The sequence below is a fragment of the Channa argus genome, chromosome 20 (assembly GCF_033026475.1).
Source record: "Channa argus isolate prfri chromosome 20, Channa argus male v1.0, whole genome shotgun sequence".
NCBI lineage: Eukaryota > Metazoa > Chordata > Actinopteri > Anabantiformes > Channidae > Channa > Channa argus.
This window is the reverse complement of record NC_090216.1, coordinates 16,146,141-16,170,894: the sequence shown is the minus strand read 5'-3', so window position 1 is coordinate 16,170,894 and position 24,754 is coordinate 16,146,141. Positions and strand designations below refer to the sequence as shown.

The window sequence follows — 24,754 nt, the reverse complement described above, 5'->3', positions numbered from 1 at the left end:
TCAGACCATTACTGTCTTTGCGCATGCGCCTTGGAATCACCGGGGGACACAATGGAGTTGGACGTGACTTGCTTGAACGCTAGAATCTCGGACGCGTTTGCGACCAATAGTTTGTATATTATGAAATAACCCGGTTTGATCGAGCGGTGGCGGTGATACCGTCCACAGAAGACTTGACAGTAAAGTAAAAAATAGTGCTGTGTAACTGCTGGCTTCGGCTGCAGTGCTGTCAGGGCTGCTGTCTTCCTTTAGCAGTGGCTGCTCTTCAATATCTTTGTCTGGAACTGCAGTGAAATAGAAACCGTCCGGTGAGTTACCTAAAAAATTCGACCTTGTAATGTTAGCACAGGGCCCTGCTATACTGGGAAACCAATACACACTTAGTTAATCATTTAAGACCAATACAGCGGTCTGTAGCGCATTAGCATGTTCTGGGTAAATGACACAGTTGACGGTGGCTTAAATACAAATAAATGTAGCGTTGGCAAACAAAGCAACGCTAAATAATTGGTGTTTTAGATATAGCTAGCTTGGGTGCTCTGTTATTATTATAGGATGTTGATCATCATCATCATCATCAGCTCTTACATCATAGGAGACTGATATTGCATAAAACTTATACATTATGGGTTTTTATATGACGATGGCTTCCAGCCCATACTTGCCTTTTCTCCCATTGGGCTTTGTGGCTGTTTAAGGTTGGTACTGTGTATATAATTAACTACAGCCATTTAAATTTTAATGACAGGATGCTTGTTTGTATTCATTGCCAGTTTCCCACCATTAACGTTGTAAAGTTGCTGTGCATATGATAAGGGGGGGGGGGCTGCTTGTGATAGGACAGTGGGACAGTCAGAGAAGGGTGGAGCTGACACGGCTGCAGATGTGGTCACCGCGCCACTGCTTTAGAGGGAACATGCTGTGAGGACATGATCAACACTGGGAAGATAACACTGCTGCTATTAATGCATGTACTCTTAATTTGCAGATAACTGCCAAGGACAATGTCAGAGGTTGCGATATCAAAGCGTAAGGACAAGTGTGAAAACTGCACAAAACAGGTGAATTTCAAAATCTTCAAATTTTGGACCTGACAGCATTTTTTTTTTTTTTTAGTAATCTTTAACTTTTAAGTATGATTTTTTTTTTTTTTTTTTCTTCACAGTGCAACAAGAAACAGAGTGATGAAGGTACCAACTCACCTCAGGAAAAAGATGTCAACAAGGAGGTATTGTCTCAGCAATTTAATTTGTTGTTCATTAAGCTGGCAAAATCAATGTTTAACATCCGGTTTGCTAAAGATGCACTCTACAACTTTTACACGTCACACATTATTATCTTGTCATCTCTGCCTGTATAATGTCTTCTGTGGCTTTGAGAAAGCTATCCAAAGTCTGAAAAGTAAACTTCATGTCGTTGGTATTTTAACTTGGGCTATAAATGTCTTCTAGGTGTAGACTTGATATAAGTATTTACCAGATTTAAGGTTTAAGTAAAAAAGCTATTGACTAGGGATGAAGCGATTCCCCAAGACTCAAATAACTCAATTACTTAAATTCATCCGTGCAAATTGTTAGTATCAATCCCGTTCACTGTGAATTTCACATGGATGATTAATATTGTTTATTAATACTGTCGCAGAGGATTACTGAAAGCTGCAAAAAACGTAAACTATAATAATAATAACTGAACTAGTAAACCATAATTTTAGGTCAGTGCTTTGGTATCTTAGCAGAAAGCGACCAGTCCACATAGTGGACCTAACACAGTCTATATGGATTTTATCCCCCAGTTAGCTAAGTTTTGCTCAAGAAAATAACCACGGAAAAGAAAATGCTTATTCAACTTGTTTTCACACAGTCTCACTCTGATCAAACAAATGTAAAGTGTAGCTCTTTTTTTAATTTTACAATTTCTGTGACCGTCAAACTGCAACATAATTGATGGATGTGTCTCCAGTAACTTCATTTATTATTTAAATCATATGTTGTTACACTCTGCTCTTGCTGTAGCCTTAACGCTTTTTAGGACAACTGTTGTTCCCAGACCCACAGTTTTTACAGTGAAAACAAACCAATCAAATCTGTCTCTACATTTTTAGCATATTTTTCTTCTGGAGAGCTTCTGTCATTTTGAGTGTTTCTTTAAAGGGAATTGTTTTAGCTTTGCTGCTGAAATATAATTGTATCTGAAGCATTTATTACAAGCATAGCACTTACGTAATGGAAGGTGACTACATTGTATTCTGGCCAAAATTGTTAAATGTTTTTTAGGAATAACTAATTATTGGGTACAAAGGGCAAGAAAATGACCTTCCCTGGTTGGGTGGTTTTTATTTCACCACCTGAGTTATTTTTCAATTAAACTTTCAAATTACTTCAACTCCCTTAGAACTCAGTCAGAAATATTGTACTTTTCCTACTACATTTATCTGACCGCTTCACATTGCAGTAATAAGGTAAACTAAGAAGTATTTAAATGTGCTAAATGGGTTTTGTTGGTAATAGAACATTTTAATCAAAAGCCTTATTCAGCCTTATTATCAACTTACAAGGTAAACAGACTTTCCATTTTTTATGATCTAAAAGTCAGGACTTTTAAGCTTTTTAATATGAAAAATGCATAAATTCCCTCTTTTGAATTATAACTAACTAGTACTAAATTGTCATTTCTCTTTTAAGATTGTCCTCCGCTGTTCTCATATCTGTTCCATTTGCAGGTGAGTGAAGGATACCAGTTGCTGCTGAGTGCCTGTCTATCCTGTGATGGCTGTTTGTCAGAGGAGGAGACACTGAAGATTTCTCAGCAGAACCTGGAGCAACTAAAGCAGGTTCTGGCACTCAATAAGGTACAATAAACAATCCGCTGGCCTCTGAAACCCTAGAAAGTGGACTTGTTGCGCTTTGAGATCCTCACATGTATCACTCTTTGTTTTTCTGTCCCTATCAGAAGTGTGACGTGTCAAAGCACAAGTTGCTGGTTGCCTCCGTGTGTCCACAGTCCCTGCCTTTCTTTGCTATCAAGTTTGGTCTAGACATCAATGAGGCTGCACACAAGCTCTGTGGCTTCCTCAAGAGCCTGGGTGAGCTGGGTTTGACTCATGTATCTGTTGTATTTTTGCCTGGAAGTAATGACATTTCTTTTCCATTGTGTAGTGATGAATTATTTCTCTGCGTTTTCACTGTCAACTTCAGACAGGTCAGATCTAGAACTCCAAAATCATAGATCATCATAATCAATGCTGTTTTAGATTCTTTGCATTTGTAGCTCAAAATTTGCTGTGAAAGAAGCAACAAATTATCTGGCTTTTTGCAAACTTTTGAGATTTTCTTTTTTAGAAATTGCTGAAGACTCATCAGTATTTGTTGTAGATGTGCAACATTCTGCCCCATTGTGGATGCACAGATTTTTGGTCACCAGTTCATTGAACATATCCATTTGCCAGAACTTGAGTTTCATTCCCAAACAGTAGACATAAGCTGCAAAGTCTTTGTTTACTTGATGTTTGTCTCTGCACACAGCCACTAGCTCTCCCCCATAACACTTCCTTAATGATTCGTTTATGTCGCAATATTAGGGATGTACCTTTTATGAAGCGCTGGTTAGTGCTAAGTTTGAATTGTCCAAAAAACATGCAGAAATTTCCAAAATCTTGCCGGATTTGTGGGGCTGTTTACCTCTGATCCTCTAGTCATCAGGTGTGTGTGCATGAGCACTCATCAACTTAAGTGTAGTGAATTTTACTGGATCTTACGGTCCAGTAAGTAATTCTAGATCCACAGTTTAGTAATTCTATTGGTAAAAAGTATTTGTTTGTATTTGTTCTGGTATCAGGACATCTGTATGCAGTATATGTCACAGAAAGAAAAAATATTGCGATGTAAGTTTATTTCAATATTGTGCTGCTCTATTACATGTAATTATGTAACTTAATTACAGTTACACTTGGTTACTTAAAAGAGAAATCAGGTCATGCTTGTAGTTGGCATCTTAGGTATGTTGACACTGTGAATCCACATATAAATGCAGCAAACCTATAATCTGACTTCTCCTCAGCTTCTGACTTGCAGTGCATTCTGTTTGAACTGGAAAGTCAGAATTCCCGAATTCTCAGTTGGAAATAGCAACTTGAACAACAACTAAAGTCATATATTTTTCCAATCGAAAAGTCAGACGTCTCACTAAACCCAGTTTAAAAACCCAGGATGGTTGATCGTCACATCAGCAGTCTGAAAGCTGTAGTGATGCGTACACTGTTTTATTAGTACTTGTGTCTTATTTGAGTCAGACATATAGTATCATCTATATTCTATCTGTGGACATGTTGCAACAGCATTTACATGCACCAAATACTGAATAGTGTGTTGGGATAAAGTGTTATTTCTAACTTAGCTAGAACTTGGATAATCTTCACTTTGACTTCCAACTTTAGAGGTAAAGGGAACACGCCATTAATTTGAAAGCATAGCTCAGAGATTTTACCCAGCTTCCTGACTTTTTTTATTCATCCACCACAACAATCTGCTACCTTCCCTGTCTCAGTCTTTTGTCATATACTTATGCTCCTATAAAAAGTTGATTGTACATGACAGAGAAAGCAGCACTCTTCAGAATGGTTTTCCTGTCTTTTCTAAAGCCCTGGACTGATTACAAACCGCAGGCTTCTTGTACTCAGCAGCATGTCTGTCCACGCAGGTGTGCAGTATGTGTTCGACACCACTCTGGCAGCAAGCTTTAGCATCTTAGAGAGTCAGAAGGAGTTTATTCAGAGGTATCGTGGGAGGAACCATGACTCCAATGCCTTGCCCATGTTCACCTCCTCCTGCCCAGGTAACTTGTTTTCACCCTCAACTGTTTTCCTTACCTGTGTTCCCTCTTCACCTCCTGTAGACTGATTTGTTTTTTTGCCTCTCTTTAATGCTGCTTAATGTATATGACTGTAAAATGTAATTGACTGTACAGAGTTCATTTACATGCCATGTGCTAAATAAAGGAAGATGGAATTTGTTTAAGCAATAGAGATAACAGGGGAGAGCTGTTAGGAAAAGATAGACCCCTCCCTTCATCAGAGATAGGACCTGAGGACTTTCTTGGCCAACTATTCTTTTCACATTGAATACATAGTAGTGAACTTTACATTAGCTGGCTCCTGACATAGAAAGTCAGGAAATTTAAGAAAATGTGTGGGAAGATTGGAATTCTCTGGAATTTTTACTGGTTGTGCCAATATGTGTTTTACCAGTTATTTATTATATTTAATAGTTCATAGTGATGTTTTGTTTATCCTATAAGGCAACAACACACAAAAAACAGAGGAATTAAATACTCTGAATTAGGTTCTCCACCTTATTGTAGGGGATATTTGTGTGTGTGGGTGTGTGTGCATGCGTGCATGCACTCTCCATGAAAATGTTGAATGTTTGGCCATAAATGATTAAACCGGAAGAGACTGCAGTAGTACTAAAGATACTTTAATAACGTGTCTGTGTTTTGTGTGTTTTTGTGCATCTGTCTGTGTGGGCGTGCATCCACCCTGCACATGCACAGGGTGGATCCGCTATTCAGAGCATGTCCTGGGCAGTTTGGTCACCCCTCATATCTGCACAGCCAGGTCTCCTCAGCAGATCATGGGCTGTCTTGTCAAAGACTACTTCTCAAAACAGCAGGTGAGCTGAGATCTGTGATGCAAGAGGCCTGTAGTTTGACTTTGGTGCGTTTTTTAAAATATGCTAACTGTCTCAATTGCAGTGGCGGCATCAGTAAAGGCTAATTAAATTATAATGAGCTGTGCAGCTCTGGGGCAAACATACAAAGTAACAGCATGGAGCAAAACGTAAAGGGGCTGTTGCTCTGTCATTAGCTTAGAGACAATTTAACATTTAAGGTGGGTTTTAAACCTGTGTTGTCTGGGGAAAAATGCTATATCCAGGGCTGTCAGAAGCTGAGGTTTAACCTGCACCTGTGTGTTTGTTTCTTGATTCGCACCCGGTTTTATTGTAACTTAGGTGTAGCTTGAATTTACTGGAATTGTGTGAAGGTCTGTGTTTTTCTTCTGACACAATAAAGATCTGAACTTACTGAGTAATATAACATATGTTAAATATACAAAATAATTATAGCCATAAATTATCAGCCTCACAACAAGGAAAAACAAAAACTTGATTAATTAATAAATGTTAGCCAGTATATATTGCAAAAATAATTCATAATTTTCAAAGTTACTGTCGGCCCCACAGTTTGAATCATTATCATTAGTGGTTTGTTTGACAGTGTAACTGTCCTGTTTTGTGTGTGTTTATTTATTTTTATCTGCCTCATCTCTTTGCAGAAGCTCAGTCCAGAGAAAGTCTATCATGTGGTGGTGGCTCCCTGCTTTGATAAGAAGTTTGAAGCTGTCAGAGAGGAGTTTTACAACATCCTGCAAGAGAGCAGAGATGTGGACTGTGTCCTCACTTCAGGTTTGCTGGTCTGAATTTGATGTCTCACATATGTTAGGTATAATGGTTAAAAGGCTGGAGTTGGTATCACAAACCCCAATTAAGTTAGTAGTAATAATAGATCCTTCACTATCAGCTAACTGCATACAGCAACCATTTTAAAAACAAGTGGGAGACCCACAGTCAAACATTATATGCCTAACAAGCCGAACACCAATGAACACATCTCTCGGTCAATAGCGTCTTTCTTGTTGAAACCCAGCTGCTTGTGGTCTGGTGTCTGGATGCCTTTTAGACAGACAGCATGACACGATGTATTTTGAGTGATCTGGGCTTCCTCTGTAGTTTGTTTTTTATCTGTGGGGAAACTGCAACAACTGCAGAACAAAGAAATCTACATACATGTGTAGAACAACTTTGTCTCACATTTGGTGCAGCCTTCACCAGTTTTGAAAACATTTTATGACATTTAGGCCTTTACTGGTTTATACAATGGCTTATATGGGCTTTTGCATTTAAACACAGATCTTTCTTATGTAGCACTAAGACATTTTCTACGTATGTTAGCCTTTCACAGAACTTTTCATAGTTATTCACTTCAAGTATTGCATAGGTAAAAGTCATTAATGTTTTTCTATTTCAGGGGAGATCTTTTACCTGATGGAGCAGAGGAAGGTTTCAGTGGAAGAGCTGGACTCAGTTCCACTGGACCATGTGTGAGTAGCTACACTAGTTAGTGGGAGAGCTGTAAGCACAGCTCTCATTAGTGGGAGAGCTGTAAGCACAGCTTTCATTAGTGGGAGAGCTGTAAGCACAGCTCTCACACTTATGAGATCCTTTTCTTTATTATTATTATTATTTCGCCGTTTTTCGGTCACTATCTCCTCCTAGACGGTTTGTCGTAGAAACTTCGTTCCACTTCCTAAACGTAGGTCTCTTTTAGGAGATCTATGCTATTACTTTTCTCATTAATAACTTTTATACTTTTTATTATATTTCACTTTTTATGAACTTTTTTTCCCATAGAAAATGAATGGAAGGCACTTAAAATTTCCCTTCAACTTGCCACTTTTCATCTGCCTCTTGTGTCGTCATACTTTGGAGTAGAAACTTCATTTAAACTTTATACGGGTCTAGTCCCTTTCAACTTTTTCTGGGTGGATCAGCTTCTTTCTATCTTTTATACTTTTTGAATAATCGCAGTTTTAGTTTTAGGCAACTTTTGGAGCTTTTTCAACTTTTCCATTAGTGTGTATTGCGGAATGTTGGAGCAGCTAGAGTGGGTGACATCACACGCACTCTAACTTTTCAGCTTCCACTTTTAGCAACTTTTTTCCTTCTTTTCCTTCTTTCCTTCAGTCAACTTTAATCTTACATAAACAAACTATACATCAGAATGTAGGTATTTTTGTCTTCTTTCAGTAAATGTAACTCTCATAGTGACAGGACTGACGGTTCTTTCTCCAAGTGTCCAGAAGCAGAGAGAGTGCCGTCAAAACTCCCATTGGAGCCCATTATAACAGAGGTTCTTAAATTCTAATCAAATCACAAACGGGGGGCTGTTTTAAAATCGCCACCACGCCTTCATTTTATGGAGTATCTTCAAATAAAGTACATCAGTGTGTTCATTGAAGCCTTTTGTCACTCACAGTTTTTGAATTGTTTCGATAGGACTAATACTTTTTCATATTTTGAGCATTTTGCGAGGCATAGTCTCAGCACTTTTCCAGCCTGCCTTTGCATTTGGCTCACATGATTCAGCAGGCGGGCAGCGGGCAGCAGTCATTGTCATGGTAACGGACACAGCTGCATGACGTCATGTAATCAGCCTCAGAGCTGTGTCCACACACTTTACCTGAGTTTTTCTCCCTCAACAGACACAGTGGAGACACACAGACACACACCCTCACAGACAGGAAATACCCTTTCAAAATAAAAGCCTTTCATAATACTTTATCCACTTTTTAGCATTTAAATGCTAAAATGACTTTGTGGTGAAGTTTCCCTACACACACACCCTCACAGATAGGAAAAACACTTTCAAAATAAAAGCCTTTCATAATATTTTATCCACTTTTTAGCATTTAAATGCTAAAATGACTTTGTGGTGAAGTTTCCCTACACACACACCCTCACAGACAGGAAACACACTTTCAAAATAAAAGCCTTTCATAATATTTTATCCACTTTTTAGCATTTAAATGCTAAAATGACTTTGTGGTGAAGTTTCCCTACAGTGGACACACAAACTACCACACAGACACAGACAGGAAACACACTTTCAAATTAAAAGCTCTTTTCAACTTTTTTTTTTCAACAGTTTTTCAGCATTAAAATGGTTCCTTCATTTCTAAGTAGTTACTTCTAGCTTTTTTCTTTACACTTTAATAGCAACTTTTTTACTTTGCTTCTTTTTTTGTTTCTTTTAACTTTGGGAATATTAACCTTTTCCTTTGTTTCTTACTACTTCTTTCCACTTTTGTTAATCAAGTTGTTGCTTTTTCACTTCTTCCTTTACACTTTTAATAGCAACTTTTTTACTTTGCTTCTTTCTTTGTTTCTTTTAACTTTGGGAATATTAACCTTTTCCTTTGTTTCTTACTACTTCTTTCCACTTTTGTTAATCAAGTTGTTGCTTTTTCACTTCTTACTTTTTTCTTTACACTTTCAATAGCAACTTTTTACTTTGCTTCTTTTTCTGTTTCTTTACACTTTAAATATCACCTTTTTAGCTATTTACTTCCATTGTTACTTTCTACTTTTTTTCTTTTCTTAATTCAACTTTTCTTGGTATTTTGGATTTTTTCTTTTATTGTCATCTTCTTTCTTTCTCTTTTTGTTTGTATTTATCTCTCTTCAGCGTTTGCGGCTTTGAACGTGCAAACGCCTCTGCTCTCAGCAGCTTCTGAGCGGTCGGCCTCTACCGGGCGACTTAACAGCTCTCCCACGTAATTTCCTTGGAAATTGCCTTTTCTAGTTATTATTATTATTTCGCCGTTTTTCGGTCACTATCTCCTCCTAGACGGTTTGTCGTAGAAACTTCGTTCCACTTCCTAAACGTAGGTCTCTTTTAGGAGATCTATGCTATTACTTTTCTTATTAATAACTTTTATACTTTTTATTATATTTCACTTTTTATCAACTTTTTTTCCCATTGAAAATGAATGGAAGCCACTTAAAACTTCCCTTCAACTTGCCACTTTTCATCTGCCTCTTGTGTCATCATACTTTGGAGTAGAAACTTCATTTAAACTTTATACGGGTCTAGACCCTTTCAACTTTTTCTGGGTGGATCAGCTTCTTTGTATCTTTTATACTTTTTGAATAATCGCAGTTTTAGTTTTAGGCAACTTTTGGAGCTTTTTCAACTTTTCCATTAGTGTGTATTGCGGAATGTTGGAGCAGCTAGAGTGGGTGACATCACACGCACTCTAACTTTTCAGCTTCCACTTTTAGCAACTTTTTTCCTTCTTTTCCTTCTTTCCTTCAATCAACTTTAATCTTACATAAACAAACTATACATCAGAATGTAGGTATTTTTGTCTTCTTTCAGTAAATATAACTCTCATAGTGACAGGACTGACAGTTCTTTCTCCAAGAGTCCAGAAGCGGAGAGAGTGCCGTCTGAAACTCCCATTGGAGCCCATTATAACAGAGGTTCTTAAATTCTCCTCAAATCACAAACGGGGGGCTGTTTTAAAATTGCCACCACGCCTTCATTTTATGGAGTATCTTCAAATAAAGTACATCAGTGTGTTCATTGAAGCCTTTTGCCACTCACAGTTTTTGAATCGTTTCGATAGGACTAATACTTTTTCATATTTTGAGCATTTTGCGAGGCATAGTCTCAGCACTTTCCCACCCTGCCTTTGCGTTTGGCTCACATGACTCAGCAGGCAGGCAGCAGTCATTGTCATGGTAACGGACACAGCTGCATGACGTCATGTAATCAGCCTCAGAGCTGTGTCCACACACTTTACCTGAGTTTTTCTCCTTCAACATACACAGTCGAGACAGACACAGACACAAACACACACCCTCACAGACAGGAAATACCCTTTAAAAATAAAAGCCTTTCATAATATTTTATCTAATTTTTAGCATTTAAATGCTAAAATGACTTTGTGGTGAAGTCTCTCTACACACACCCTCACAGACAGGAAACACACTTTCAAAATAAAGGCCTTCCATCGTTCTTATTTTAAATATTTAGCATTTAAATGCTAAAATGAGTTTGTTTTGAAGTCTCCCTACAGTGGACACACACAAACAACCACACAGACACAGACAGGAAACACACTTTCAAATTAAAAGCTCTTTTCAACTTTTTAACAGTTTTTCAGCATTAAAATGCTTCCTTCATTTCTAAGTAGTTACTTCTACCTTTTTTCTTTACACTTTAATAGCAACTTTTTTACTTTGCTTCTTTCTTTGTTTCTTTTAACTTTGAATCTTTACCTTTTTTTGTTTCTAACTACTACTTTTAACTTTTGTTATTTCAACTTGTTACTTTTTCACTTCTTCCTTTTTTCTTTACACTTTTAATAGCAACTTTTTACTTTGCTTCTTTGTTTCTTTTAACTTTGAATATTTACCTTTTCCTTTGTTTCTTACTACTTCTTTTCACTTTTGTTAATCAACCTGTTACTTTTTCACTTCTTACTTTTTTCTTTACACTTTTAATTGCAACTTTTTACTTTGCTTCTTTTTCTGTTTCTTTTCACTTTTAAATATCAACTTTTTACTTATTTACTTCCATTGTTACTTTCTACTTTTTTTTTCTTTTCTGAATTCAACTTTTCTTGGGATTTTGGACTTTTTCCTTTTATTGTCATCTTCTTTCTTTCTTTCTCTTTTTGTTCGTATGTATCTCTCTTCAGCGTTTGCGGCTTTGAACGTGCAAAGGCCTCTGCTCTCAGCAGCTTCTGAGCGGTCGGCCTCTAGCGGGCGACTTAACAGCTCTCCCACGTAATTTCCTTGGAAATTGCCTTTTCTAGTTTCTATCTGTAAGCTCATATGGAAGAAGCAGCATATCATTTAATAACGATCTCTGACAGTGACTGCAGTCAGTTTGGAAAAGTAACATAAATACCTTACGCTCATTCATTCATTCACTTAATTCAGTAGTTTTTTTGTTAAGGTTTTAACTTTGTGCATTTATGCTTTTTGTGTGCAAAGGTGCAGAACCAACCCTTAATATATTGCACTGTAGGATGACTTCACCACCCACTAACACACATAGTAACACATAGTAGAATTATCACCTTCCTTACGGTTTCAGCTTAAACCTTATAAAAGTAGAATTCATGGCTGGATGCATGAGATTGTACAGATGTATTTAATAAAGTGGCCAGTGAGTGTATTTGCAACATTATTCTGAAATGTATTCCAATATACTACTGCAGGCTGGGTGAGAGTGGGGACATAGCACTGGTGAGGCATGATGGCCGAGGTTCTGAAGGCTTCCTGGAACACATTTTCAAACATGCAGCCAAAGAGCTGTTTGGTTTGGACGTACATGAGATCACATACAAAACCCTCAGGTGGGAGAGACTTTTTACCTGTCAGCTGCACTAATTCTGTACAGTATAGTTCACATTTTATTTATTTCTTTTATTAAACTTACATAATCCTTACTGCTCAATGCAAATTCTTTTGTTATGTCAGTAGTTTCATATAATTTAAGTTGGACGTCAAATATTATCTCTGTGTCTCACATCTGGTTGGTGGCTTCATAGAAATCGGGACTTCCAAGAAGTGACCCTAGAGCGGGATGGGGAGACTCTGCTGCAGTTTGCAGCTGTCTATGGATTCAGGAACATCCAGACCCTGGTTCACCGTATGAGAAAAGGACGTGTGCCTTACCAGCTAGTGGAGGTGCTGTCCTGTCCTGGAGGTAACTACCAATATTACTTCAGATATATTACCTAATGTCCAAGAGAAATTGACTGAAATGATGCACATTTGCTCAGATCTGTTCCTTCCTGCGTTTCCCATTTGTCCAATCAGGGTGCTTGAGTGGCCGCGGTCAGGCAGAGAACGAAGCTGCTGGCCGGGTGGATAAAACCCTGGTCCAGCAGATGGAGGACACCTACAGCAGTCTACCTATCCGTCTCCCTGAGGTCAACGCCGCTCTGCACACCCTCTATCAAGACTGGCTGCAAGGGCAGGATTCCTCACAAACTAGCAAGCTGCTACACACACAGTACAGATCCCAGGGTCAGATCCACACACAGCCCCCGACCATGCAGTGGTGAGGAGAACCACTTTAGGACATGATAAAAGTTGAATGAAGACCCCTGCTCTGGTTGGTTCTGCTTCTGTTTTGGACCAAGTCATTGTTCATGCTGGAACCATGGAGGATAAGCTGTGGATCATGCTGCACTATGGACCAAGGAGTGAGAAGGCGCTATTCTTCCGTTTGGCCACAGGGGGGTGATGTGTGTATTCAAAAAATGCAGTATCCCTGTACCAAATGTGAGTGGTGAGAAATAAAAGTCCAGAATTCAGATAATATAGTTGATGCAGACTAAATCTGAATTTCAGTAAGCTGAATGGTTGAGAACTGAATGAGGTACAAAGTGTCCTGATCTGCTGTGTCAATTTACAGAGCAATAAACCAGTGAACAAACATTACGCGGGTTTTAATACAGATCAAGCTTATAAACTTGTGGGTAAAGGATGTTAATTTCACTTAGACTTGAGTCATGTATTTCAAATCCTCATTGTCCCAAATGAAACATGCTGTTTTTTCTGATAATGTTGTCTCCACTGTTCTTTGCTAAAAGACAGGAAAATGGCTTCTCAAACACATTGATAACTATGCAACAGTGTGATGGCCATACCTCAATAGTCAGTGAAAGCAAAGTAAGACTACTGTATGATCCAAATGATTAAAGGTCTTTTAGAAATATTAAATCTGACAGTGAGTGTTTGTGTAAAAAAATGATGAGGGAAGACCCTCCCCACCCTTTCTTCTTGGTCTGTTTTGGGTAAATTTACATTTGCTTTTAGGTGTTTTGTGTCTAATTTTAGTCGAGGAATATGAGAATAATTTCAGATTCTCTGTCCCATTAGTCTTTGCCCTTCTGTTAAGTCTGTGCACATAGGCCCGTTGCATAATCCATTCATGCTACCAGTCCAGTGTTTGCTTTGTCCCAGTGAACTGAGACATCATTTTTAATGGTACAAGCTGAATTCATTTGTATCGTGTTCCAATTTCATTTTTTTTATCAAGCTATCATCTGATTTTCTCTTTTTTTTTAACTATTTGTCATATGTCAAGTCCTAAACAATTCTGATAAATGTTGTGTTGTCAGAGTAGCATCTGTGTTGGTGATATTCTCAGAGCTGAGGCTCCTGTTTAGGCTCCTCACTCAGTTATGTGAATAACTAACAGCAGGAGACATTTCAGAGCAATACTCCAAATTCATTCCTAAATAGATTGTTCAAACATTTTTTTTTTGTTTGAACATAGTCTTTGTGATGTAAAAAAGTTCTAAAAGTAAAAAGTGAACTCTACAACTACAAACATCTGCCAAAAACACTGATTCTTGGCAAACATCCACAGAAAACACTCATCACTTTGAGACAGGCAGGTGGCCAACAGCAACCACATTTGTGTTTGTCGGTTATTGAAAAAAGTTCTTTGATGACTTTTGTATTGTTTCCAAATCTATAACTGAAACTGTATTTATTTATTTATTTATTGATTATAAATTTATCATTTATTTTGTATTAAGTTTAACCAAAAATAATTATATTTTCTAACATTAGAAAACATGATGTTAACAACAGTTACAGTAAGTAGTTCATGCATCTCTCACACAGTGGCATGGAACTAATGATGAAGAACTAATGCAGGTGTTTTGTGTATTCTAACTATGAGTTTGGTCTAAAATTTCTTTCTTTAATACTTTATCTTTTTCTGTTGATTCTGAAACGTTACTTTGGTCACTTTCACTTTTTATCATGTTTGCAGACACAAATTCAGTCCCAGTTTGTTACCACTACATTCCACAGGGCAAGGTGTGGATGTGTGTGTGGTTTGGGATGTGTTCTTATACTGTGTGATGGTTTGTTTTGAAATCATTCCCTGATGTTCACATCAGAAATAAGAACTCAGGTAGGTGCCTGGCTGTCTGCCTATATAGTTTTGTAGATGGGCGTGCGAGTATATATTAAGTTGTTATTCTCCACTTTGATGATTTTGAGTCTCTCATTTATATCTTAGTTTTCTCGACTTTGATTTTAAGCTTTAAGCTGATTTATAGCTTTCGCTATTAAGATGCAGATGTGTCCCAGTAATGATAGCTGAGCATCAGTGTGTTGTAAAACAATAGACTTTTAAGTAAAAATGCAAAAACTACATATAAGTAGCTTATTTATCACATTGTTGTTCTTGGTGCAATAATGTGCTTATAGCATTTTAATATTGCATCTTAAGTAAGTTGCAGCCCACTTTACCGGGTCTGATGTGCACTTTAATCCAGTGCTTTCTAAAGCTTTTGTGTGTGATCTACTCAACATATCAGAAGCTTCAAATGAGGCGGAACCTTTAAACCAGTTATTTATTAGTTTTAACAATTTTATCAATGGTTTTTTAAATATCTTAACTCTTTATATATAAAAATTTATGTGAGTCCATCCACATTTCATTTAGTTTACTAGTTCTACTATTTACTCTTAGCTACATATTTGAACCGTTTCTAAATTACTTTTGGCTTTTAAAAGTTTTAACTTTCAACAGTATTTTGTTACTTTACATTTAGTTGGCTGTTGCAACATGTTTGCTTGCATAACTGGTTTTCTTAAACCTGATAACTACACTTTTGACAGTAAGTGGTGACACACTTATTAGAAGAGTACACTGTGCACCTGATCTGTTGTTGTTGGCAGCATAGTACTTATTGTGATAATGTACTTTAAATGTATTAGATGACATTTGTCTTAATAATGTCTTTGGAGACAAGAGTCAACATGGCAGCTCCAAACAGACTGCAGCTACACAGCAACACTGCACAGTGTGCAGAGGTGGTAGAAGTACAGAGACTCAGTATTCAAGTAAAGAAATTCTCTTGTAAAAGTAGTAAAAACATTATCTCTTTTTCTTAAAAAGTAAAAAAAAAAAAAACTAAGTAAACAATGTATTTTAAACATTACTGATTATGGTAATTATGGCATAACATTACAGTAATTAATAAAAATAAGGGTCAAAGGTCACTGTTGGTAAAGGTGGAGCTGATTAACCCCTTTAGGTGCTGATGGGATTAACACTAAAATACAGTTAAGTTGTATAAAACACTAAAAAATTTTTCATTTACATTTGTCAGATAGAGTTATTATTATTGTTTTTATTATTATTATTATTATTATTTTAATTTTATAACACTAAATGCTTCAATACCTCAAACTAGTCAAGCTGCAACAAAATCCTGTTCATGTTATGATTTTAAGTGCAAAGCAAATAAAAAATGGTTGGTACAGATTAAATGAGAGATTAAACTATTACCAACCTGACATTCTTCAATTGTAATGAGATTTTCTGCAGTTGATAAACCACAACATTAACGACATCAAGTACTTTGTGGCACAGGAGAGAAAAAACATCCAGACTGTGATCAGTGAAAGGTGCATGTGGCAGCATGTGGAATGGGATGGGGGATGCATCAGTGCCCACTGCATGTGTGGCTTGCATATGTGTGCAAGTACAATTAGAGGCTTATGTTGGGATTTTAGAGAGACATGCTGCCATCAAGGCAACATCGTTTCCTGGGAAACCAATGGATATTTCAGCAGGACATTCCAGGCTTCATTCTGCAAATTCCACAACATTGTGTTTTGTCAGATTAATAAAGTGAATTAACAAATAACAAATTTTAGTTTTTCTTGCAATTTAGAAAAAGTCCCAACATTTCTATAAATGTTGATTTTAGAATTACAACTACAACCCCTGAAAAGTCTGTAGCTACACTTGAGACTTATCTTTCTGTGATTTTAATTCTTTGTGTTGCCTCATGCACTTTAAGTTTCTGATAGGGTCCCTCAAGTTTTGAATGTAGTTTCAGGACAAACACTGATCATTTACAGAATTTAAAAGCTTGAGACTTGACACATGACAATTCGTTTTATTTTTTTTTAACTTTTGGATGAAAAATTCTGATCATACTTGTATGCAATAAAATATTGTGCATTCACGTGCAATTTCTCAAAAATGCTAAATGATACATAATCTAAGGCATAAGTCAAACTGAGTTGCAGCAGCGGTTATGAGCAACGCTACCAAGTGGCCTTTCTTGAAAAATCACACCATGCACCATTTGCTGTTTACAGAACCTTGCAAGAAAAGGTAGAAGAAATGCTTCGAGTTTGTCACAAAGATAAATGTGGGAACTGTTGTTTCAGTGACTAATCAGACAAGGACAGTGCATGATATCAACCTTGAGAGTGTCCAAGAAGACAGAGCTCACAAAACTGCAAACTTACTCACAAAACATTAAAATGAGATTTCTTTTCAAATCTTTATTTTTTATTTTTTGTCTTGAAAACCAAAGACGCACAGATCTGCAAGACAAACAAGTTTTTATTTCAACATCTTTCATAAAAAGACATAATGGACTCATCAAACCGGATCAAACCTGACCTGCTGACAAGGGACGACTCTTGAAATTCACGTTCCTCCAAATCTTCTTGTGCTCCTCTCAGCAAGAAAAGGACTAAAACCACATTTCAGAATGTCTGAACATTCATTGAAGTATTGTGATCAGAAAGAAGCGAAAAGTCAGAGTGATATGACGTCAGGTGACCTTTGTTCACATTCTGAGGCAGAACCATAGAGGGGCCTTGGGTATTAATATATTTTCTAATTGCTTTCAGTTTCTGAAGACTGTGGAACTATCAGTATGTCCTTCCTGTGGATATCTTTGAGTTTACTCTGCACCACTTTTCAACAAACCAGGGCCTCAGGCAAAGGTATTTTTATAGTACTAGAAATACTTTACTAATACTGTAAATACATAAAGAAGTATAAATGAGTAATCCACATAAACTCTTTGTGTTTTATTTTCTCATCCAGGAGTATCACTCACATGCAACAACAAAATGGAAGTTATAGCTGGAAATAATGTGACAATAAGCTGCACTGTAAAGTTCCAGAACTTGAAAGAAAGCTGTAAAGTCGTAGGTTATAACTGGCAAAACACAAGAAGCATCATACTATGTAACAGTGACATGACAAAATTCACCTGTCACAGCGATAATTTGACTTATGTGTCACTGAGCATCTCAGATGTCACTGAACAAGAAAATTACACGGCTGAAGTACAGACCGACTGTGGCATGGCTGAATCATCTCCTGTTGAAGTAGAAGTTAACCAGCCAACAATCGGCCCCAATGGTGAGCAGCCTTCAGCTTTTTAATGTCTGTTAGCAAATGTATGTGCAGTTTGCTCTGTATTTAAGCCCCAGGCTAATGTAAGTTTATTGTATTCTTCCAGGTGAAGTCAAGTCAAGACAAGTCCCTGTAAAGACAACAAATGTTGCGGTCATATTAGGGATTTTTCTAACTCTGATTGCTGTGGTCATTTCGTTATTGGTATTTGGATTGAAAAGAACAGAAATATGCAGACTCTATACAGGGGGCTTGTTTTACGCGAGGTGCCCTTTTTGACATAACCCTCCCCAATTCCTACTGGGTGTAGGACTGGCACTGCACAGCTGGGGGTGGGGATCGGCTGATGGGGGTTCATTGATCGGTGTTGTTATGATTTAATTTGGCTCTGTTCAAATCTGACACATCTGACCCAGTGTATTTAATTTAAAAGAATACTGAACGGACGCAGCGTGGCCCTCGTGTGTAACACTGTGCGGCTTGAAATTAACGATTTAAGGTTGGAAAAGGTAACAAAAGCAATGCAAGTGTACTACAAGCTGGCTGCAAACGTCCGGAAAGTTCATTTGGAGCAACATCCTCATGTTACTTTCACTTCTTTGTACATATTTTAATCTGTTTGGGCATGTATTCAGGTTCCCTTAGGCAGCCAGTACATTCCTCAAGGTGCAGTTTGGGGGTGGAGAGCACAATCTGAAGCTCAATGTATGCAGATGTGTGTTAAAAGAAAAATAAAATAAAATGTTCAAAATCACCATGTCAGCCTGGATTCGCTCGTTTGTTTTTTAGCCAGAATTGCTCCATGCAGCACTTTTCATGCGGTGAATAAACTGTGCATGTACAGCATATTGAACATAGTACTTAAATGGAACGTTTAGCTCAGATAATGTCTTCTTGTTGCTCGTACTATGGAGTTTGTAATCATGGTCAACCTGCTTTTCCAGAGCTCCTCCAGATGATACCATCTCAACTCCTACAAACTCTTCCGCTTGATGTCTCCTGGAGGAGTTTTTCAGCTAGAAGCAGAGAAACATTTTAATACAGGGAAGTCAGAGTGAAGTTACAAAGAATTATTGTACTGTATATTTACATTATTAATATTATTATTATTTGAATGCATCAGATGATGGTACTTTTTTAAAGGTTACACATACACATTAAAGTACAAATTATAATTTATATCAGATGTTGACCTGCTGAAATATTACTAATATTTTTTCATCTTGTTTTAATAAGATCTTTGTAAAAAGAGCAAGAATTACATTCTTTAGCAACCAAACAGTGAGAATACATGTGTTTAGCCAGATCTGTAGTTACAGCACATAAAAGTTTCCCAAATGTTGAACTTAAGCGACCTCTGGCCCTAAGCACTTGTATAAAACTGAAAATAAAAGTATTAGGGAAGGCTACATAAAATAACAACAAGTTTTCAGTGTGCAGTTTCCACAAGATCAAGATAAGACCTGATTGCCAGAATTGATTTGCCAGAAAGGCAAATCAAAACCCGTTTGACGGTTCAGCAGCACAAACAAGACCTTCCTGAAAAATGTGTATGGGAAAACATACACCTGCACTCAAATCTTAACCTTTTGTAAATTTTGACCAGAGACATAAATAATATTTATATATGAATATAAATTAATCTTAAGAAAGCACACACTAGAGGATACAGTCTAGTTGCAAGGTAGGGGCAGCACGGTGGTTTAGTGATTAGCACTGCCGCCGCACAGCTAGAAGGTCCCTTGGTTCGAATCCATGGCTGTAGCCTTTCTGTGTGGAGGTTGCGTAGGTTTTCTCCCACCGTTCAAAAACACGCATGTTAGGTTAATTAGATTAATTGAAGGTCTGTTCAGGATACCCCACCTTTAGGCCAGTGACCGCTGAGACAGGACAAGAGGTAACATATAAGCGACAAATGGATTCTACAGTACCGTAAAATTAAAATGACCTAAGGGCAAAACAAACTGGAGGCAGAGTGTCACAGCCAACTAGCATGAAAGCTAGTAGAACCCGTGTGTGACGCTGTGTACTCAGTATTTTTATTTTGAATGAGAATCACAGTTGTAATCTGAAACGAGAGCAATGAACCAATGCTGCTACAAGTATAAAACTTCAGTTTGGTGACGCGTCCTAGTCATTTTAATTTCATTTGATTAAAGGGAAACGTCACGAATTGAAGCAGAATTCATTATTAGTATTTCTTTTGAGGATCTGTAAAAGAAAGCTCAGCTGATTTAGTATAACCCTCCTGTAGCACAGTGTGCAGCACAGCCATGTGCCTGGAGCCAGGAGTCAATTAGCTTATCTCTTAGAATAAAATCATTGATCATTGATGATTTGTTTTTAGTGACATTTTGAAAGAATTGTCCTTGTTCTCTGTTTTATGGAAGGATGTAATATCTTTAATGGTAATTTAAATTTATGGTTTGAATTTAGCTTAAATATAAACTCTATGCACATTACACAGACCGTGAATTATATAATGTGACGTTCAGTAATTTGATGGCCTGCTCCTCTGATTTTACAGCAAACAAACCTTCACAACCAAACATATTACATTTAGAGTTTACTGTTCAATACCAGGTTTTTCCTTCACGTAGTTAGTAATACTTTATCTCATTTTAGATTAATCAGTGATGAAGATCATCATTCCTACTCTTGGGAAAAAGTGCTGCAAGATTTTTTTTTTTTTTTGCAGATCTGCCAACAACTGATCAGAAAGCAAGAGATTGTCGAAGTGTCAGTGGTAGAGGGAAAAAAAAAAAAAAACACAGTTTTATTATTGTGTTCAGTTCTGAAGTGGTGATATTAAAAGTGTTTACTTAGCTTCCTGTTCCTTCTGTTCCAACCTGACAAGCAAACGTACAATTTACCATTTACCAAGCAAACTCAAAGAATTGATCATTTACATTGATGAAAACTACTATTATCACTACTATATTTATGGACTGTAATATATATTTTTAATATATTGTTTAATTATTGCACTTTTCTTGTATCATGTGTTAACTTGTACACAACATTTTAATATTTTAGCTGGCTGAGTTGTTTAATTCAGTGCTTCCCAACAATTGGTGTCTCGAATCGATATGGCTGAATTTTGGCTGCACATGACACAGACAGTTGCAGATGACTAAAGGAGAGTTAGAGATAGAACGAGACAGACAGGATATTTTTGTCGTTCTGAGTGTGAGTTTTTGTTGTGAGTGAATAATTCAAGTTGGGCCATCGAGTTCATGTCAGGTTGCTGAAACAGCTTTTCAACTGGTTGCGATTTACAGGTTTGATAATAACCTAGAACTTTATAGATTAAAGGAGAAGGGTTACAATAGAAAAGTCTCTTGCACTTTTTTATGAGATTCATAATCTATTCGATACAGATCTTAAATTCTGAGTATAACGAGTTCAGGCTGCTTATGATTGTAGACATACCCTATGAAAGTGTGTGGATTTGTAGAGTTTAGATTTATTCTTATTCTTAGAAGCTGGACAAACCACATGAAAGCACACTTTTTCTTCGCTAAACTGTAATTAAGTTTTAAAAGTATAGAATCTGGTTTTGAGATGAAGAAACAGTATAATGTTTGCACAGCACATTGTAACACCATTTAAAGCAGCTGTTGTTAATCAGTAATACATTTTGTCATTTAGCATCATTTAGTCATTTCATTCTGAGCGATTTACAAGTGAGGGACACACACACACACACACACACACACACACACACACACACACACACACACTGGTAACCTTGGATTTGTTATCTTGCTAAGAGACAAATGAGCCTTCGGACTGGAGGCGCTGTAACATTTTTGACAACATTTCTTATGTTGATGCAGACCAGTCTTAGTTATACACACTTGGACTGAAGAAGCACATTAGTTGGTCTACAGATGTTGTCTTCATAGAAAATGTTACCAAACATACATCCATTATCTTTAACTGATTATCCTTTTCAGGGTCCTAGCTGCCATTGGTTGAGATCCAGGGTCCATCCTGGACAGGTCTCCAGGCTGTCTCAGTGCCTACACAGAGAGACATCCACAGACAGACAACCATTCACACCAACATTCACGCCTTCAGGCAATTTAGAGTAACGAGGAGAACGCGAACTCCACACAGAATGGCTGCAGCTGGCCGGGGATTCAAAACATGGTCCTTCTAGCTGTGAGGTGCTGCACTGCGCAGTATAAACCCATTCATACCACTCCGAAAGCAAAGTAGGAGTCAAAAGAAATGTGATCACGTAAACTGTAAAAGTAGTGATTGATCTAGCACACGATGTGTGCAGATTGTATCTTTGGTAAACCCAGCTGCCTTACATGACACAGTTCTTGTCGATGGAAAATCTCTTTTATTGTGAGTAACAAGTACTGCCCATGTTTGATGTGATGCAGCACAACACTCACACCCACACACATCTGACATAAATTGACAAGGGTCTGTATCACATTTCCTCTGTAAGCCACACGGCTTCTTTTAAGCTTTCATATGACAATCAGACTGTCAGTTGGGCTACTGCATCTCACGCTAAGTGTGTGGTGGCCTGCTTGCAGCTCTGCTTGCGGTATGAATGCCCACTGGTGGAGCTGCGTGTTGGGATTACTCTGCATGCCTGCTGAAGTTATACTCAGCACAGAGACAGGTGAGTGTGTGTGTGCGTGTGGGTGTGTGTGCAGGGGGCTGAGGTGGGGACAAATGAGGACAGAGGATGGGAAGAATGGACATGTTCTATGGTTGAGTGATCCAAAAAATGAATGTGTTATAAGATGAGTCTGAATCATCTTTTCCTGTTTTCTTTGCAGCCTCATCCGCTTGGTGTCTTTTAAGCAGCATCTTTAAAAGCAGTGATTGAAAATGCCTGTTCTTTATTTACTTAAGTAAGAGTACCAATACAACAACGAACTGCAGTTAAAAGTACTTCAAAATCCAATTTTCTCATGCATCAGAAAAACAACCTGAGACAAATATAGTAGCACTTAAATTTTGTTGCTGGGCAAGAGGAAGCAGATTTTAGCTCTTTATTTGTACGAAGGTGACGGCAGTTTGTTGCAGAGGTTCCCACCCAAACGTCTGAGCTACCTCCTGTGGTAAAATTTAAGAGGTTGTTTTTTGTTAACGGGGCGCAGAGGAAGAAACAAAGTTGTGAAATACAACTTGTGTCCATTTTGTAACAAGAAACTTGAAATAGACACAACTGTTTTCCATCTTTTCAGACCATAAGCTAAAAAAGCTGGGTGTAACAGTATAAATAGATAGAGGTGTACAAAAAAGACTTTATGACCTTTTTATGTCCTTTGACTTGTGTATGTATTATGTGTTTCCTGACATTATAACATGTATAAATTGCTATCTGCACTATTGTAGTCAATAAGACTCAGTCTATCTCTACCTGCAGTTTCCCAGAATCCCTCATCTATCGCTTACATGAAAGTTAACTCTTCTGCCACGATCACCTGCTCCACATCTTTATCTGACGCACTGGGGCTGTACCTGAACAGGCAGTTCCATGGTAAAAAGAACATCGTGTACCTGTCCTTGAATAAAGGACAAGTCACCAAAGATACTACATCTGACGAATTTGCAGGCCGAATTCAGGCAATTCCAGACACGCACATCACAAACGGCTATGGCTTCACCTTGCAGCTATCTCAGATGAGATTGGATGACACAGACTTGTATTACTGCCAGTGGAGTCACTTCGATTTAAAGACGTCGAAGGAAGAGTACCTGTCCAGTTGTGGCACCGTTATAATTGTCAGAGGTGAAAAGAATTGTGTGATTTGAGTTCAAACATGAGCAGATGTAGCCGCTCTGACTTTTATTGTCTTCAATTTATTGTATCTTTCTTCTTCTGATGCCTTTTCATCACAGAATATGGTGCTGAGGAACCATGCACAGAACAGGTTGTGGATGACATGTTGATTATCTTGAGTGTGACAGTATTCAGTGTCACATTTTCCATCGCCATTGCAGCACTGATTTGGAAATATAGACAAGTAAGTGTGAAGCAGATTTTGTTTCATAAGCATGCAAAAGCAAAGAGAATTAAACTGTTTTCAATTTAATACATTTACTATATTTTCCTACAGTTTAAAAAACGGAATTTCAGACCGAACAGGCGTTTACCACCATCACTTCCTAACAGGCCGGAGCATGTCTATCCTCAGCATCAGCAGATGCTTCAACATCCCTACATGACAACATCTGAAAATTTTGACTACAGGGCCATTCTGTAACGCTAGGAGGATCAAAAACAGTTGTAAGAAAAGATAAAGATTTGAAGCTTTTGAACCAGCAACTCACTCTTGCTGCTCAGTCTGTGTAAGATCTCTCATATCCTCTGCTGTTTTGCACACAATTTCTGTTTTGTCTGCAAAAACGTGATTAGCTACCACATCCTGGATGATGTGGGCTGCACACAGGTGGTTGAGGAAAAAAACAACTTTTTCCTTCCCATGTGTGATCTATCGTGTTTACTTGACCTTTTAAGTGTGTGCTTATTGTCTCAGATTTCTTTGTGTTTTAGAAATAGCTTTCAAACTTTGAAGAAAATATGAATCAATTCAAAATGTTTTATGCATGTTTTGAGATGTACATTAAAAGAATGATTTTTTTCCCAATGTGCTGTCCAATAAATGAGACTTAATAATCCTTGCATTCGAGGAAGAGGTGAAAATCCACATTAAAGCACTTTTAATTTTGAGCATACACCACGCAAGCTCATTGACTTAATGCTCTGGTTTCAAGCTTATAGGGAAAACTTTGAGCAGCACAATGCCCCTTACCGTCATATAGACTGGTTTAATGTATGATAAAATAATACACACATAAACCTGACACAGTATGGATGACAGAAGCTTGCGAGTCACAGATAAAACAGGGGTTGATGCACTAATTAAACGTAAATTAAAAATGCACGCTGCTC

The 24,754-nt window shown here is 37.6% G+C and overlaps 1 protein-coding gene across 2 annotated transcripts; it reads left to right on the top strand.

Annotated features, from left to right (window-relative positions):
• Window positions 1-12: 12 nt before the first annotated feature.
• On the top strand, window positions 13-24,449 carry narf (nuclear prelamin A recognition factor). 2 transcript variants are annotated; one of them, XM_067489024.1, is made up of 18 exons: window positions 13-308; window positions 989-1,061; window positions 1,166-1,228; window positions 2,720-2,848; window positions 2,950-3,082; window positions 4,696-4,830; window positions 5,548-5,666; window positions 6,329-6,458; window positions 7,081-7,153; window positions 11,843-11,980; window positions 12,176-12,333; window positions 12,447-14,562; window positions 17,313-17,408; window positions 17,512-17,832; window positions 18,771-22,471; window positions 23,225-23,590; window positions 23,701-23,825; window positions 23,919-24,449. In XM_067489024.1, exons 2-12 carry the CDS (start codon window positions 1,005-1,007, stop codon window positions 12,692-12,694), a joined length of 1,383 nt encoding a protein of 460 aa, XP_067345125.1. In that variant the 5' UTR covers window positions 13-308; window positions 989-1,004; the 3' UTR covers window positions 12,695-14,562; window positions 17,313-17,408; window positions 17,512-17,832; window positions 18,771-22,471; window positions 23,225-23,590; window positions 23,701-23,825; window positions 23,919-24,449. The 2 variants fall into 2 exon arrangements, with proteins under 2 accessions (XP_067345125.1, XP_067345126.1); XM_067489025.1 differs by lacking the exons at window positions 18,771-22,471; window positions 23,225-23,590; window positions 23,701-23,825; window positions 23,919-24,449 and adding an exon at window positions 17,933-18,581.
• Window positions 24,450-24,754: the final 305 nt, after the last annotated feature.